Source organism: Solanum pennellii, chromosome 2, assembly GCF_001406875.1.
Source record: "Solanum pennellii chromosome 2, SPENNV200".
In the NCBI taxonomy this organism is placed as follows: Eukaryota; Viridiplantae; Streptophyta; class Magnoliopsida; order Solanales; family Solanaceae; genus Solanum; species Solanum pennellii.
Window position 1 is genome coordinate 59,452,035 of NC_028638.1, and position 17,530 is coordinate 59,469,564.

At 36.7% G+C, this 17,530-nt stretch overlaps 2 protein-coding genes across 2 annotated transcripts; both read left to right on the top strand.

The window, feature by feature from the left end:
• Positions 1 to 5,759: 5,759 nt before the first annotated feature.
• Positions 5,760 to 14,392, top strand: LOC114076022. The gene is made up of 4 exons (XM_027914234.1): positions 5,760 to 5,799; positions 6,401 to 7,014; positions 7,083 to 7,708; positions 14,341 to 14,392. The coding sequence occupies exons 2-4, from the start codon at positions 6,404 to 6,406 to the stop codon at positions 14,361 to 14,363; spliced, it is 1,260 nt and encodes a 419-aa protein (XP_027770035.1). The 5' UTR covers positions 5,760 to 5,799; positions 6,401 to 6,403; the 3' UTR covers positions 14,364 to 14,392.
• Positions 14,393 to 16,755: 2,363 nt separating this feature from the next.
• On the top strand, positions 16,756 to 17,525 carry LOC107010831 (rRNA-processing protein CGR1). The gene has a single exon (XM_015210102.2). It carries the CDS (start codon positions 16,806 to 16,808, stop codon positions 17,379 to 17,381), a length of 576 nt encoding a protein of 191 aa, XP_015065588.1. The 5' UTR covers positions 16,756 to 16,805; the 3' UTR covers positions 17,382 to 17,525.
• The last annotated feature ends 5 nt before the right edge of the window (positions 17,526 to 17,530 follow it).

Here is a 17,530-nt window from a genome sequence, read left to right on the forward strand (position 1 = left end):
GAGTCTTAATATATTAACAGTTTTCGTACTGATCCCATCTATAGCTTAGTTTTGAGTAAACTTATAAAAAATTTTATAGGTGTTTAACAAACAAAAATAATGACTTACTTGACAAAACATTAGAATGAATCATTATATTTTGTCTTTATATTCATTAAGATTAGGAGAACAATTTAAAATGGTAAGGAAAGAATTTTCTTCTAAAGTAACACTGAGAAATAGTGAATTTTACTTTTGTCTTATAATTGTTTTACAAAAATAGGACCATATGTAGGGAATTAACCAAAAATGAAGTTCTTAATGTTGAAAAAAGAAGTTGCATTATTGATCTTCCTAATAAGAGATCTACATCGAAATCTGTATTATTTTAGGATGCAAATTAGAAATAAAAGGCGAGAAATTTATTGGTACAAGACATGAGAGGGGAGAGATTTGTGGAGTGAATGAAATGAAGAATGTGTTAATGTCTATTTACTTGTATCATTGACTTAGTTCTAGAAAATTTTTATAACTTATAGTTTCTAGAAGGGAAAATACACAAGTACCCCCTCAACCTATGCCAGAAATTTCAGAGACATACTTATACTATACTAAGGTCCTATTACCTCCCTATACTTATTTTATAAGTAGTTTTCTACCCCTTTTTGGCCTATGTGGCACTAGGTTGAAAAAAAGTCAACCAGGGTTGGCCCAACAAAATAATGCCACGTAGGCCCAAAAGGAGTAGAAAATTATTTATAAAATAAGTTTAGGAGGGTAATAGGACCTTAGTATAGTATAAGTGTGTCTCTGAAATTTCGGGGATAAGTTGAGGGTATACTTGGGCATTATCCCTTTCTAGAATAATCATGTAACTTATGCAGGAATTTTAGCCACTTGAAGAAATATTTTGGCAAATTTAAAAATAGAATTTAAAAATGAAATATATATATATGAAAATGACCGTATTATTGTTGATCGTCTACAACTTCATATTTCTACATAATAGATGAATTTAAATCAAACTTACATTAATTCACTATTCGGATTAATATATTTAAAATCAAATAAAAGTGAAAAAATTATTATATATTTTAATGAAGAACTACCTTTTTATAATATGGTAAACATTTTTAGTTTACTTTAAATACAAATATACCATCCTATTCATTTTATTTGTAAAGTTACTTTTTTTGACATCTTTAAAATTTTATTTCTCAATATTAAAACTATTTTTTATTTATTCTTTAATTTCAATCTAATATATATTATTAATTTATCACACTTATTTCTTTTCAGGTATATTAATTAGAGCCAAAGTAAAAGTAATTAATTATATTTTTTAAATAATGAATTTTATATTAAAGTAGGCATTTTTAGTAAATATAATGAATAGAAAAAATATTAAGAATTAAATTAAAATAATAGTAAAATAGAGTAATGAGTAGATATCACACAGTAACTTATAAAAAAGTAAAGTAATAACAAACTGCGTTGATGGTAATAATAATAATTAAAAATATTTATAGAAATATTTAGTTTTCTTTTTATCATTCTTGATAGATATTTATTTGCGTGAAGTTATATTTTTACATTTGATCACCATTCACTTCACATATAGAAAGATGATCTAGAATTAATTATTTTTCTTGCTATTTTTATTAATAGATTTTTGTTAGAATGAAATTTCATTTCAATTCTTGATCGTCTTAAATGTAAATATATCATCCTATTCATTTTTATTTGTAAAATTACTTCTTACCATATTTTTCTTTATTTCAATCTAATACATATTATTAATTTTATCACACTTATTTCTTTTCAAGTATATTAATTAGAGTCAAAATAAAGGTGAAAATAAGTAATTCATAATGTATATTTATATTAAAGTAGGTATTTTTTATAAGCATAATAAACTAATGAATAGATATTACAATGACTAATAAAAAAAAGTAAAGTAATAGCAAAATAAGTTAATAGTAATAAAAATAACTAAAGATATTTCTAGAAATATTTAATTTTCTTGTTATCACGTGAAATTACATTTTTACCCCTGATCATTATTCACTTTATATATAGAAAGATCTTTCTAGATTATTTACTATCTTTCTTAATAAATTTTTGTTAGAATAAAATTACGATTTTACCCTTGGTTGTCCTACCACTTCACTCTTCTATATAATATCATTATTACTAGGGGGAAAAAGAGACAAATATACCCTTTTGAACTTGATGGAAAAAATTTATCTTGTTTACCCCCAAGCCAATCAATCTCCATAAACGGTATCTAAATATCTCTCACTTTATACTTTTCGAATGTTAATGCCCCTATCGTCTAATTTTTGGAGCATGTATACCTTTTAGACTAACAGATGGACACGTGTCACGATCCTAATAGCCTAATAAAAATTTATTTTATTTTTATTTCCAATTAAATAATTCGACCCAGATAATTAAAACCCATCTAAATAATTTAAGACCCACTCAATTTTAAGGGACCGTAGATGACTTAAGTCTTACTATTACTGTAACGATTCAAAAAAAAAAAGAATTATATAAATAAGAATAAATAGGTATTTAAGGGCATAATTGTCCTTTCACGTTTTAAATGAATAAATAAATAAATAAGTAAATAAATAAAACAAATTTGTATTTATTTATTTTAAATGTTATTTGACTAATTCTTGAATTAGTCTCCTAATCCAAATAGTCCTCTCTCTCTCACGCTTCTTAACTCCCTCTCTCACGTTCTCCATCTTCCTCACATTATTTCTGCCAAAACATCAACAGTTTTCACGCTTGAAGAACTAACAAAAATTTTTAAGCAAAAGAAAAATATAATCAAAACGTCAAGGCTAAGAGAGGTTTGTCGAGAGAGGTGTACGTTGAAGTGAATTGGGAGTGGTTTGGAGGAGTTTTCCGGGCAGCAACATTAAAGTTTGAACATCGATTAAGGTATGGGTTTCTTCTCTCTTGGTCCCTTTCCCAAGAGACCCCTTAAGGTCCAAGATATTCATTCCGAAAACTAGGGTTGTTCCCTTTTGTATGTCCTTGTCACTAGCTCCCAATGAAATTTAGGTTGGGTATGATTGCTGGTAGATTTAGATGTATATTATGTTTTCGCGATGAATATGATTATGTTTGTGTACTTGGAATCGTATGAATGACAACCATGTTTTTCTTGAAATTAAGTATGTTACGGTGAATGAGGTTCTCTATGTAATGCTCCAAAAGTTTAATGTAATATGATTGTATTTATTGTGTATTTGATGTGTATAATGGGTGTACAAGATGATGTTCATTATGATGAAGTACATAGTAATTGATTAACAATCTTTTAGCCAAACAAACCCATAAAAGATGCACTTAAAATGTGTTATAATAGTCTACGAATTTTCTTAGGAATTCAAGTGAAAATATTGATAAAAACGAATTGAAAAATGACCAAAAATTCCAGAAACAATGCAATTTTAATTTAGACTAAAGTTTAATGAAGGAAATCTGGAAATTTATTAAATTTTAAAGGAATGAGGCCGCCAGGATTCGAACCTGGGACCTCACCCGTGAGGCAGCAGAAATTCGCTTAAAAAAAAAAAATGGGGCTGGCAGGGATCGAACCCTCGCCCTGTCTTGCGCAGAAAAAGAGAAAAGTAAGGGGGGCTGGGGGAATCGAACTCGCGACCCCCAACTACGCGGAAAAAAAAAAACAAACGAGGCTGGGGGGTATCGAACCCCTGGCCACTGAATTCGCGATAAAAAGAAAAGAAATGGGACTGAAGGGGATCGAACACTCGACCTGGGGGAAAGATGGGAAGGGAATTAATCAGTAAATTAAATGGGAGGCGTGGGATTCGAACCCACGACCTCCAAGTGCGCGCGAGAGAGGGAAAAATGGGAAGGAATAAAACGTGAGGCGTGGGAATCGATCCCACGACCTCAGGGACTGGAGCAGCGAGAAAAAAAAATATAAGAAAAAATAGAGGGGCTGTGGGGGTTCGAACCCACAACCTCTCTATTGCAGCAAGTTTAATTCTAAAAACAAAAAGGGGTTGTTGGGGCTCGAACTCCCAACCTTTCGGTAAATTAATAGAAAAATTAAAATAGAAAAAAATTAATCCCTTCATGTAAATGTTGAGATTTAAATTAGAATTCTAATTAAAATAGAAAATTAATTCTTTCATGTAAATATGGAGATTTAATTTAGAATTCTAATTAAAATAGAAAATTAATTCTTGTATGTAAATATTGAGATTTACTTTACAATTCTAAATAAAATAGAAAATTTATTATTTTATGAAAATGTTGAGATTTAATTTAGAGTTAAAATGTTAAACCTCCGTATTGATACATAAGTCATACGTGAGTAAAATATTCAAGAATAATGTAATCTACTTTGATCAAAAATCAAGATCTTGGTATATATATACAAGATACATAAGTCTTGTAATACATAATCTTAGGAAAATAAGAATCACTTAACGAACTATAAATGAAGCCTCATGGCTTGTATGTATAGACACATAAGTTTAACATACGTTCAAAAATAAGTGAACCTAAGATATACGTAATGAAATGAAGAATGTGGTGACAATCATGATGTGAGGCTAACGTATATGATGAGAGCAATCTCAAATGAGCCTAAGTAAAGGGTACCAATACGTACTCACCAATGAGAGTTTAAGATAATGAAGAGATCAGTCTCTATGAACACTCTAATGAAAATATTGAGTTTAAAACACTTAATACAAATGATGAGATGAGAAATCATCTATTGAGCTATGATGTACTTATACTAGAAGCCAACTTCCATGATGTATGAGTTGAACGTAATGGAACTTTATACCGAGCACCGATAGGCTAGCTATGAGCGGTGATGCCTTCTTTCGGGAAGGGCGGAGGTTCACGTAACTCTCATGAGATGAGACTGTCCGGCTTGCCGGGTATGGGTCTCCATATATCTCCTAGTCTTTGAACCTATATTGCCACTATAGGGATCTGGCGGGGTTAAATTCCCATAAACGCCAGCATGTTATTGAATCACTTTGGCCGGTGATTCCACCTCTTTTCGGTGTGGGGGAGACACTGGATTTCATGATGCTCACATGATCTATGTCGGTTAAAGTTAAAGTTCCCAATGAATGAATGAGGCCAGCCTCAAATGAATCATATAAAGAAATGAATGATACCGAAGGTGTTAGGATAGGATAATCAAGAGGTGAGCTAGATTCAGGTAATGACATTAGGTCATTCCTGATCATTGCACAGCAAACCCGATGAAAGTCTTAAACTACATCCTAGGTATAGCTGGTGTTCGCACTGGCCTATGAATGAATTGAAATGAAATACGAATGAATGAGTGAAGCAGACTCTGTGTTTGCTAAAGAAGGCTCCCTAGTTGAGGTCCCATATGTTGAGCCCTCATTTTGGAAAGTCTTAAGGTTAAGTCTATGATAATAAGGTCTCATGGTATATGAATGAATAATATGAAAGAAACTATGTGTTATATGTTATGTGATAGGTGAAGATGTTATGTCTTGTGTGCAATACGATGATTATAATGATGCATGTCACTCTCATGGCATAACTTTCCTAATCTCATTTTAGCAAGTCCACTGACTTGACTTCCAAACATCATGTTGTTAGGGAAGAGCTCTTCTTTCTCATGCATGTCCCTGGTGTGTGCTTGCATATACCCATACTTAGTACAAGTGTGTACTAATTCCATACGAACATCTACTTTTAGGTGCAGGCACAGGTGGACGCTAGAGCTACAGGTTCGTTGTTGCAGCTATCCGGACGTCAGTATTCATCCGGAGTTTGGTAGGTCCTCATGCTTTCGAGGATGCTACTGTTTTACATTCTAGCGTAGTTTTAGAGTTGAGCTAGTGGAGCATGTTCCGCTAGCGTTTCTTTCCTGTTTTGGTTCAGACTTTGTATTGGTGCTATTTTGGCCGATATACAATTAATACTTAATGAATTATTTCTTTCAGTTGCCTATCTCTTAAATGTTAGATGGTTGATGATGAACGATTACGAAATGTTAAGAATGTTTAGCAAGTATGATTAAAGAATCAAAAATTTCAAATTTTCCGCTAAAATTAATCTATGTAAAGTAAGAATGACGTAAGTAGGCTTGTCTGCGACCTCTGAGAGGTCAACGACGCCGGTCTCGTCTGGGGTCTAGATTCCGGTCGTGACAAAGTTGGTATCAGAGCGCTAGGTTAAATTCCTAGAATAACGAGTTCACATCAACCACATTGAGTAGTTTCTAAGTCATGGTAGTGAAGTGCACCACTATCCTGGATTAGAGACTGCATGATGCGTAGGAAAGACTTCCCTTCTTCTGATCTTATTGTGCTTTTCCTAATGTTTGAATTCTTGGTGTTACGAACGTGTCTAACATCAACCTTGTTGTTTTCAGAGAATGAACTCTTGGGGAACTAAGGGTCGGAGGACGGGAGCAGCAGCAGCTAGGGGTAATCAGAATCCACCCCAGGCTCCAGCTGAAGGAGTGGCCATGCCAGTTAACCCAGCTGCGTTGACTGATGCGGAGGTGAGGGCATCTCTAGCCCAGATGGCACAGGCCATCACGATGCAGGCCCAAGCTATGACTGCCCAAGTCAACCGGCAGGATGTTCTGAGGGAAAACCCACCGGTTCGCAGCATAGCTGACAGACTGCGAGACTTCACGAGGATGAATCCTCCAATTTTCACAGGGGCTAAGACTTCAGAAGATCCCCAGGAATTTATAGACGAGTTGCATAAGATACTGGTGGCCATGGGGGCCACTGATATTGAGAAGGCTGAGTTGGCTTCCTACCAGCTCAAAGATGTTGCACAGACTTGGTGCAAAATGTGGCGAGATAGCCGTGTCCTAGGAGGGGTGCCAGTCACCTGGGAGCTGTTCAAGACAGCATTTTTGGAAAGGTTCTTCCCTAGAGAGATGAAAGAGGCCAAGGTTGAGGAGTTCATCAACCTCAAGCAAGGATCCATGACTGTCAGGGAGTATTCCCTGAAGTTTGTGAAGTTATCTAGGTATGTACTTCCCTTAGTATTTGATAACAAGAATGATGAGAGTACTTAACTTTGTTGAAATTATCCAGGTATGCTACTCCCTTGGTTTCTACCAGCAGGGAGGAGATGAGCAGATTCCTCACAGGAATCAATGGAGACCTGGAGGAGGATTGTCGGGCTGCGATGCTCCATGATGATATGGACCTTTCTAGATTAATGATGCATGTCCAGCAGGTAGAGGACAGCCGAAAGAGGAGAGGTGTACGTGATGTTAGGAGGCCTAGGCCTCAAGATCAGGCAGGTCCCAGCCATGGAGGCCATAGAAACAATTTTGGCGTCCGCGAGCAGCCCAAATTCAAGAAGGGGCAACAGAGTGCTGGAAATTCTGACCCTCAGAGAAATACAACGCCTAGAGGAGGCAGACCCGAACCCAAGAGGGGCAATGGAGGTGAGATGCAGCGTCCAAGGAAGACTTGTACTAAGTGTGGCCGAATGCACCTTGGAGAATGTAGACAGGGCACTAATGCCTGTTTCGGTTGTGGTAAGAGTGGACACATGGTCATAGACTGTCCCCAGAACAGAGGTCAGGCTGGGGGTAATGCTCAGCCTAGGCCTACCCCACATAATGCAGCAGCAGCCGAGCCTCCGAAGAGGAACAGATTTTATGCCTTGAAAGGTAGGGAGGAGCAGGAGAAGTCCGCTGATGTGGTCACAGGTATGCTGCAAGTATTCTCAACTTCTGTTTATGCTTTACTTGATCCAGGGTCTACGCTTTCCTTTGTGACTCCTCTGCTTGCCCTTACCTTTGAAATATTACCTGAAGTTCTGCATGATCCTATAGTGGTTAGTACGCCTTTAGGAGAAAATGTGAGAACCGATAGGGTATACAAGAATTGCCCAATAGTTGTGAGTGGCAAGGCTATGTGTGCAAACTTGATTGAGTTACCCATGCGTGATTTTGATATTATTCTTGGCATGGACTGGCTTCACAGCTATTATGCTTGCTTGGACTGTCGTAGTAGGGTGGTGAGGTTTCGCTTCCCTAATGGAGAAGAGTTAGTCTGGGAGGGGTACAATCCGATTCGTCCTAACCCCTTGGTTTCAAATCTCAAGGCCAATAAAATGATGGCCAAAGGGTTACTATGTCATCTAGTGAGTGTTAATGATTTAGATCATGACGTTCCTTCCATAGACTCGGTGCCTGTAGTAAATGAATTCCTAGATGTGTTTCCTGAAGATTTGCCTGGAGTCCCTCCCCTTCGAGAGATTGACTTTGGTATCGACTTAGAACCTGATACTAAACCAATCTCAATTCCTCCTTATAGAATGGCTCCAGCAGAACTCAAGGAGTTGAAGCTGCAGTTAAAAGATCTCACGGATAAGGGTTTCATTCAGCCGAGCATATCCCCTTGGGGCGCTCCAGTGTTGTTTGTAAAGAAAAAGGATGGGACCCTTAGAATGTGTATCGATTATCGGCAGCTCAACAAAGTTACTATAAAGAATAAGTACCCACTTCCCAGAATTGATGATTTGTTCGATCAGCTCCAAGGGTCTAGTTTCTTCTCTAAGATTGATCTTCGTTCAGGGTATCATCAGCTTAGAGTTAGGGATAGGGATGTCCCAAAAACAGCTTTTCGTACCCGTTATGGTCATTATGAGTTCTTGGTTATGTCATTCGGTCTCACGAATGCACCTGCTGCATTTATGGACCTCATGAACAGAGTTTTCCGTGAATACCTTGACTCTTTCGTCATAGTATTCATTGATGACATTCTCATCTACTCTAAGACCAAGGAAGAGCATGAACAGCATTTGAGACTAACCTTGCAGGTACTTAGACAGCATCAGTTGTATGCCAAATTCAGCAAGTGTGAATTCTGGCTGAGATCAGTGACCTTCCTAGGCCATGTTGTGTCCGATCAAGGTGTAGAAGTGGACCCCAGAAAGACTGAAGCCGTTAAGAAGTGGCCAAAGCCTCTTACACCCACCGATATCCGTAGCTTTCTGGGATTGGCTGGTTACTACCGCAGGTTCGTGGAGGGATTTTCTTCCATTGCTGCCCCACTTACAACCTTGACAAAGAAGAAATCCAAGTTTGAATGGACGGAGACTTGTGAGAAGAGTTTCCAGGAGCTCAAGGACAGACTCACTTCAGCCCCGGTGCTTACTCTGCCTAAGAGTGGCGAGAATTACACTGTCTATTGTGATGCATCTAGGGTTGGTTTGGGATGTGTTCTTATGCAGGCTGGTAAGGTGATAGCCTATGCTTCCAGACAGCTCAAGGTTCATGAAAAGAATTATCCCACTCATGACTTGGAGTTGGCAGCCGTGGTGTTTGCATTGAAGCTGTGGAGGCATTATCTGTATGGGGTACATGTGGATGTGTTCACGGATCATAAGAGTCTCCAGTACGTGTTCACGCAGAGGGAGCTGAATCTACGGCAACGCAGATGGTTGGAGCTGCTGAAGGATTATGACATGAATGTGCACTATCATCCAGGTAAGGCTAATGTTGTGGCTGATGCTTTGAGCAGGATGAGCATGGGGAGTACAGCCCACGTTGAGGATGAGAAGAAGGAACTAGTGAAAGAGGTACACAGACTGGCCAGACTGGGTGTGCGGTTGGTTGACTCTACTAGTGGAGGTGTTTCAGTTCACCCTAGTTCTGAATCATCCCTGATAGTGGAAGTCAAAAAGGGTCAGCAACTTGATCCTGTGTTGATGGAGATGAAGGACTCAGTGTTGTTAAAAATGAACGAGTCTTTTGCTTTGGGAGGTGATGGCATACTTAGATTCCAGAACCGGTTGTGCGTACCAGATGTAGATGATTTACGGACCAGGATTGTTACAGAGGCCCATGGTTCCAGATATTCCATACATCCAGGTTCCACAAAAATGTATCATGATCTTAAGCAGATTTATTGGTGGGATGGCATGAAGAAGGATATTGCAGACTATGTGGCTAAGTGTCCTAATTGTCAGCAGGTTAAGGCAGAGCATCTTAAGCCTGGTGGTCTGACTCAGATTATTGAGGTTCCGACTTGGAAATGGGAGGCCATTAATATGGACTTCGTAGTTGGTCTTCCGAGGACTAGGAGGCAGCATGACTCTATATGGGTTATTGTGGACAGATTGACTAAGTCTGCCCACTTTATCCCTGTGAAGTCTACTTACAGGGCCGAGGATTACGCGAGACTCTACATTGATGAGATTGTGAGATGGCATGGAATTCCTTTGTCTATTATTTCAGATAGAGGAGCTCAGTTTACTTCGCATTTTTGGAGATCTTTCCAGAAAAGCTTAGGCACGCAGGTGAAACTTAGCACTGCCTTTCATCCTCAGACAGATGGGCAGGCAGAGCGCACTATTCAGACATTGGAGGACATGTTGAGAGCGTGTGCGATTGACTTTAGAGGTAATTGGGATGACCATCTACCTTTGATAGAGTTCTCGTATAATAATAGCTATCACTCCAGCATTGGGATGGCACCGTTTGAGGCATTGTATGGTAGGAGGTGTAGATCTCCAGTTGGGTGGTTCGAGGTTGGAGAGTCATCTATTTTGGGTCCAGAGATCATTCATGAGGCCTTGGAGAAAGTTAGAATGATTAGAGACAGGTTGTCTACCGCTTACAGCCGACAAAAGTCATATGCAGACAACAGAAAGCGACCCTTAGAATTTAACGTTGGTGACCAGGTTTACTTGAAGATATCGCCTATGAAAGGGGTGATGCGATTTGGTAGAAAAGGGAAGCTTAGTCCGAGGTATGTGGGGCCATATGAGATCCTACAGCGCGTGGGTGAGGTGGCCTATGAGTTAGCATTGCCTGCGGAGCTAGCTTCTGTTCATCCAGTCTTTCATGTCTCTATGTTGAAGAAGTGCCTAGGTGATCCAGCATCAATCCTACCTGTAGAAGGTTTGGGGGTTGGTGAAGACTTGTCCTATGAGGAAATACCTGTTGAGATCTTAGACAGACAGGTCAAGCGGCTGAGGAACAAGGAGATTGCCACAGTGAAGGTATTGTGGAGAAACCATCTTGTTGAGGGTGCTACGTGGGAGGCTGAGGCCGACATGAGATCCCGATATCCACATCTTTTCAACTCTTGAGGTTAGGCTTCCTACTCGTAAGACTATAGTTCCTTATCTCTTCGTATTTGTTGCTATTGGCTGATTGTACATAGCAATTAAGTTATGATCTCATTGGCATTATGAGGTGTAATGGTAGTGTCATTCGGGGACGAATGTTCCTAAGGGGGGGATAATGTAACGATTCAAAAAAAAAGAATTATATAAATAAGAATAAATAGGTATTTAAGGGCATAATTGTCCTTTCACGTTTTAAATGAATAAATAAATAAATAAATAAAACAGATTTGTATTTATTTATTTTAAATGTTATTTGACTAATTCTTGAATTAGTCTCCTAATCCAATTAGTCCTCTCTCTCTCACGCTTCTTAACTCCCTCTCTCACGTTCTCCATCTTCCTCACATTATTTCTGCCAAAACATCAACAGTTTTCATGCTTGAAGAACTAACAAAAATTTTTAAGCAAAAGAAAAAGTAATCAAAACGTCAAGGCTAAGAGAGGTTTGTCGAGAGAGGTGTACGTTGAAGTGAATTGGGGGTGGTTTAGAGGAGTTTTCCGGGCAGCAACATTTAAAGTTTGAACTTCGATTAAGGTATGGGTTTCTCTCATGGAATTCTTTCTCCAAGAGTACTTTCTTTCGAACGTTTCTTAAACTCTTGAAACTAAGGTTGTTCCCCTTCGTATGTCCTTGTCCTTAGCTCCCTAACGAATTTGTAGGATGGGTATGTTGTGCTGCTAGATTTTTGCATGAATGATGTGTTTAAATTTTGTGTCTTTCGGAAAGTATGAAAGTATATATGTATGTATTTGTGCAAGATTTTGACCATGACTTTAAGTCTTTCTTTGGCATGTTAATAGATTAGAGATTACTCGTGTTTTATGTGCAAATAGAGGCTCTTAAAAGCTTGATGTTCACTTGTTGAAATGCTATAAATTTTAGTTAAACAAATGACCAAATCATACTTTTAACTTGTCTTAAGAATCCTACCGAACGACAAATAAAGAGGTGCTTAAAAGTCCCGTAAATCGCTTCATAAAAATGTGTAACAAAGTTCCAGAATCTGGAAATTCGCTACAGGTGAATTCTGGAAATTTTGGGTGTCAAAAAAATTAAATAAAAATAGGCGAGGTCTGCAGGGATCGAACCCGAGACCTCACCAAAGTAAGACAAAAAAAAAAAAATGTGCCAGGCGGGGCTCGAAATGGGGGCTGGGACCGGCGAAATTCGCCAAGAAAAGAAATAAAAAGGGGGCTGGGGGGGTCGAACTCGCGACCCCCAGCCACACGCGAAAAAGAAAAAAAAAAGAAAAAAAAAACGTGAGGCGTGGGAATCGATCCCACGACCTCAGTAGGAGAAAATTAAAAAAAAATATATGAGGTTGTGGGGATTCGATCCCATAACCTCACTGCAGATGCTTTTTTTTTATGAATTAAAGAAGGAGGGGCTGTGGGGGTTCGAACCCACAACCTCCCTATTCAAGCGAATTCAATAAAAAAAAAATAATAATAATGATAAATTAAAATTCTAATTAAAGTTGGAAAATTAATTCTCTTATGTAAAATATTGAGATTTAATTTAGAATTCTAATTAAAATAGAATATTAATTCTTTTATGTAAATATTGAGATTTAAATTAGAATTCTAATTAAATTAGAAAATTATTCTTTCATGTAAATGATTGAAATTTACTTTAGAATTCTAATTAAAATAGAAAATTTATTATGTCATGAAAATGTTGAGATTTAATTTAGAGTTCTAAAGTTATAAATGTTGGAAATAAAATCAATGAAAAATATAAATGATATCCAAATAATTCAAGATTTGGGTTCCCGTGCCCAAAACCTCCGTATTGATACATAAGTCATACGTGAGTAAAATATTCAAGGATAATGCCATCTACTTAGATCAAAAATTTAGATCTTGGTATATATATATATAAATACAAGATACATAAGTCTTGTAATACATAATCTTAGGAAAATAAGAATCACTTAACGAATTATAAATGAAGCCCCGTGGCTTGTATGTATAGACACATAAGTTTAACATACGTTCAAATTAAGTGAACCTAAGATATACGTAATGAAAGGAAGAATGTGGTGACAACCATGATGTGAGGCTAATGTATATGATGAGAGCAATCTCAAATGAGCCTAAGTAAAGGGTACCAATACGTACTCACCAATGAGAGTTTAAGATAATGAAGAGATCAGTCTCTATGAACACTCTAATGAAAATATTGAGTTTAAAACACTTAATACAAATGATGAGATGAGAAATCATCTATTGAGCTATGATGTCCTTATACTAGAAGCCAACTTCCATGATGTATGAGTTGAACGTAATGGAACTTTATACCGAGCACCGATAGGCTAGCTATGAGCGGTGATGCCTTCTTTCGGGAAGGGCGGAGGTTCACGTAACTCTCATGAGATGAGACCGTCCGGCTTGCCGGGTATGGGTCTCCATATATCTCCTAGTCTTTGAACCTATATTGCCACTATAGGGATCTGGCGGGGTTAAATTCCCATAAACGCCAGCATGTTATTGAATCACTTTGGCCGGTGATTCCACCTCTTTTCGGTGTGGGGGAGACACTGGATTTCATGATGCTCACATGATCTATGTCGGTTAAAGTTAAAGTTCCCAATGAATGAATGAGGCCAGCCTCAAATGAATCATATAAAGAAATGAATGATACCGAAGGTGTTAGGATAGGATAATCAAGAGGTGAGCTAGATTCAGGTAATGACATTAGGTTATTCCTGATCATTGCACAGCAAACCCGATGAAAGTCTTAAACTACATCCTAGGTATAGCTGGTGTTCGCACTGGCCTATGAATGAATTGAAATGAAATACGAATGAATGAGTGAAGCAGACTCTGTGTTTGCTAAAGAAGGCTCCCTAGTTGAGGTCCCATATGTTGAGCCCTCATTTTGGAAAGTCTTAAGGTTAAGTCTATGATAATAAGGTCTCATGGTATATGAATGAATAATATGAAAGAAACTATGTGTTATATGTTATGTGATAGGTGAAGATGTTATGTCTTGTGTGCAATACGATGATTATAATGATGCATGTCACTCTCATGGCATAACTTTCCTAATCTCATTTTAGCAAGTCCACTGACTTGACTTCCAAACATCATGTTGTTAGGGAAGAGCTCTTCTTTCTCATGCATGTCCCTGGTGTGTGCTTGCATATACCCATACTTAGTACAAGTGTGTACTAATTCCATACGAACATCTACTTTTAGGTGCAGGCACAGGTGGACGCTAGAGCTACAGGTTCGTTGTTGCAGCTATCCGGACGTCAGTATTCATCCGGAGTTTGGTAGGTCCTCATGCTTTCGAGGATGCTACTGTTTTACATTCTAGCGTAGTTTTAGAGTTGAGCTAGTGGAGCATGTTCCGCTAGCGTTTCTTTCCTGTTTTGGTTCAGACTTTGTATTGGTGCTATTTTGGCCGATATACAATTAATACTTAATGAATTATTTCTTTCAGTTGCCTATCTCTTAAATGTTAGATGGTTGATGATGAACGATTACGAAATGTTAAGAATGTTTAGCAAGTATGATTAAAGAATCAAAAATTTCAAATTTTCCGCTAAAATTAATCTATGTAAAGTAAGAATGACGTAAGTAGGCTTGTCTGCGACCTCTGAGAGGTCAACGACGCCGGTCTCGTCTGGGGTCTAGATTCCGGTCGTGACAATTACTACGAGCCACTTCTCTCCACATCACATCCCTCTTGGCTCTTACCTTCACACTCCTTTTCTACTCTCCTTCTTTGCCTAGAAACTTTCGTATGTATGTGGACACTCAAAATAGCTTAATTACGCTTCGTAGCTATAGAGACGTGCACTCAATTATCATCGTATTATTATATGTTACTTTTAACGTGAATTTACACCTTTATATTTAAATTTTTTTTTGAAAAATATAATACTACTATATATGATCTAGAGAGGGGAGCATAAGTTCACGTGAACCCGCGGAACCCTCTCTGGATACGCCTCTGCGAGTGAACAAGAGAGAAAGGAAAAATGTATATGTATATTTGTCGAATTGTATATGTATATCTATCAAATAATTGTATATATGTAATTAATATACATATGTATGGCGAGCGAGATTGGGAGAGGAAGGAGAGATGTGAGCAAGAAAAGACAGAGAGTGGAGAGAGATGAACCATATATGTATATTTGTAAGACAATTGTAGTATATGTATATCTGATATACACATGTATTTGTATATCTGGTGAGATAGATTGGGGGAGGGAGGAGTGAAACGAGCGAGATTAATAGAGAGTGGAGAAAGGCGAAAGAGAAAGATCATAGAGTGGAAAGGGGCTAATTGCATTTGTATATATGTCATATGATTATATATATGTGTATAATTTATATTTGTATATGTGTAAAAGAGGACAAATGACGTAACTAAAACTAATATTAAACTGCAAATCGTAATTAATTTAAACTATAGTTATTTAGCTAGTAACTAATATATATTTGCTTTTCTAAAATAATTTTTCCTAATAAACATAAGAAAATAAAACAGTAAAAATCATGATACAAAACAAATAAAGTGAGTATATATGAGATTAGTTAATATGCATTTCAATTAATTTTATTGGATATATGTTGTTGGGTGTATATCATTAACTTTGCATTTAGATATGATATACTATAATAATTATCACAATCAAAAGTAAAGGTAAAAAATTATTTAAATAATAATACTAATAACAATGAACTGTACACGATTAACCATATATTTACATATATAATTTACTGTAGAGTAGTTATTTAATTAATGAAGGGAAACTTACATAAATATACTATAATAAAAAAATATTTACCATTTATAGCAATAATATTTTTACCTCACTTGATCACTTTTAATTCATTTATAATACAAGTTTAATACATTTACAAAGAACAATTTATTATTCACATATAATACAAATTTTAATGATGAATAATATATTTATCACACATTTTAATACACTTATAATACAATGTGACAATTTTTTTACCAAACAAACATGATATATTTCAAAAAACAATTATAATTCATATATATTGCATACATAATTCACTTTTAATACATATTACAAATTTAACAAAGCATTGCTATAAATGGTAATAAACAAAAAGTATCGCTAAAATCAGTAATTATTTTTTAAAATGTATTAATTTATGTAATTTTTCCATTAATGAATATAGATATATCATGTATTAGTCTAAGCGTGCTTTACTTATATAGTACTAAATATTTTAATGTATAAAGTACATAAAAGCTGAAAGAATTAGTTGTTATAAATTGAAAGTTTATGTTCATATAATATGAAAATTGAACAAAGTAATCAATAATAATTATTAACATAAAATTAAATATAATTTATCTCGATCCACCACCATTAGTTTTATTTATTTTTTGGTTCTAGTCTTGACTAGATTGTGCATGCAATAACCTTAGATCGAGGCGACTAATAGTTGTTGTAAAACATAAAAAATCATGCAAAGATAATATACAAATACTTGTAGACTTCACCTTATATTTAGCGGTTCAGAAAGTGGCTATTTTGCCAATTCTAGTCCTGAATGTGTCGGTTATATTTGGCCCGGCCCAAAAAGGAGTGCTTATTAGGTTAGGTTAGGGTTTGATATAAATGAGACTGGGGAGAGAGTAAGAAGCTAACAAAACAAAGTAAGTAACAATGGCGTGTACTGTGGATTTTCGGTGCCTGGACGAAGGATTCGGAGGAAAAACGTACAAACGAAAGAGAGCAGAGAAAGAGCAAGGTAATGGTAATGGTAATGGTATAGAAGCCATGGAAGTGGAGGAGATTCCAAGGAAGAGACAAGCGGTACCATCTGAGGAGGATCCAAACAAACCTGTATTGGGAAGGCCGACATACGACGGGGTGATTGCAGGGAGGGTATCGGGAAGGAATTGGAAACAGCCGCGTAAACACAGATCATCGGCAGCGAAGGTGAGCGTGAAGGGGAAGTCATTGGAGCAGAGGATGAAAGAGAAGGAGATAAAAAAGGCGTACAAGGAGAGAATCAATGAGCTCAAGGAAGAGATAAGACACAACAAGGTGGAGAAGCGGAAGCAGAGGGAGGAAAGAGAGAAAAAGAAGCAGGAAAACATTCTCAAGTCTGGCACCAAGGTTCAGAAGGTCACCAATCCAAAAACCCTAAAAAAGATTGCCAAATCTAAGCAGAGGAAGCTCCTCAAGGTTGTTTCTGACCATCTTCTTAACCGTGGAAACAACAATTCTATCTCATAGATTATAGTTAGTTTGCTCTTATTATGTTTTTGCTTGATCCATCTAATAGTATTTGCGGGTTATATTTGTTCCTTCTGAATTCATGTATTGTTTGTTATACACAAATTTATGACGCACATTCGAGTTTAAGTTGCTTTTGTGAAAGTACA

Excerpts from the sequence above, each read along its gene's own strand:
- LOC114076022 (XM_027914234.1), top strand. The coding sequence starts at position 6,404 with ATGAACTCTTGGGGAACTAAGGGTCGGAGGACGGGAGCAGCAGCAGCT. Across the intron at positions 7,015-7,082 it reads AAGTTTGTGAAGTTATCTAG|GTATGCTACTCCCTTGGTTT; the intron begins GTATGTACTTCC and ends GAAATTATCCAG. Across the intron at positions 7,709-14,340 it reads GTCCGCTGATGTGGTCACAG|GTGCAGGCACAGGTGGACGC; the intron begins GTATGCTGCAAG and ends ATCTACTTTTAG.
- LOC107010831 (XM_015210102.2), top strand. The coding sequence starts at position 16,806 with ATGGCGTGTACTGTGGATTTTCGGTGCCTGGACGAAGGATTCGGAGGA.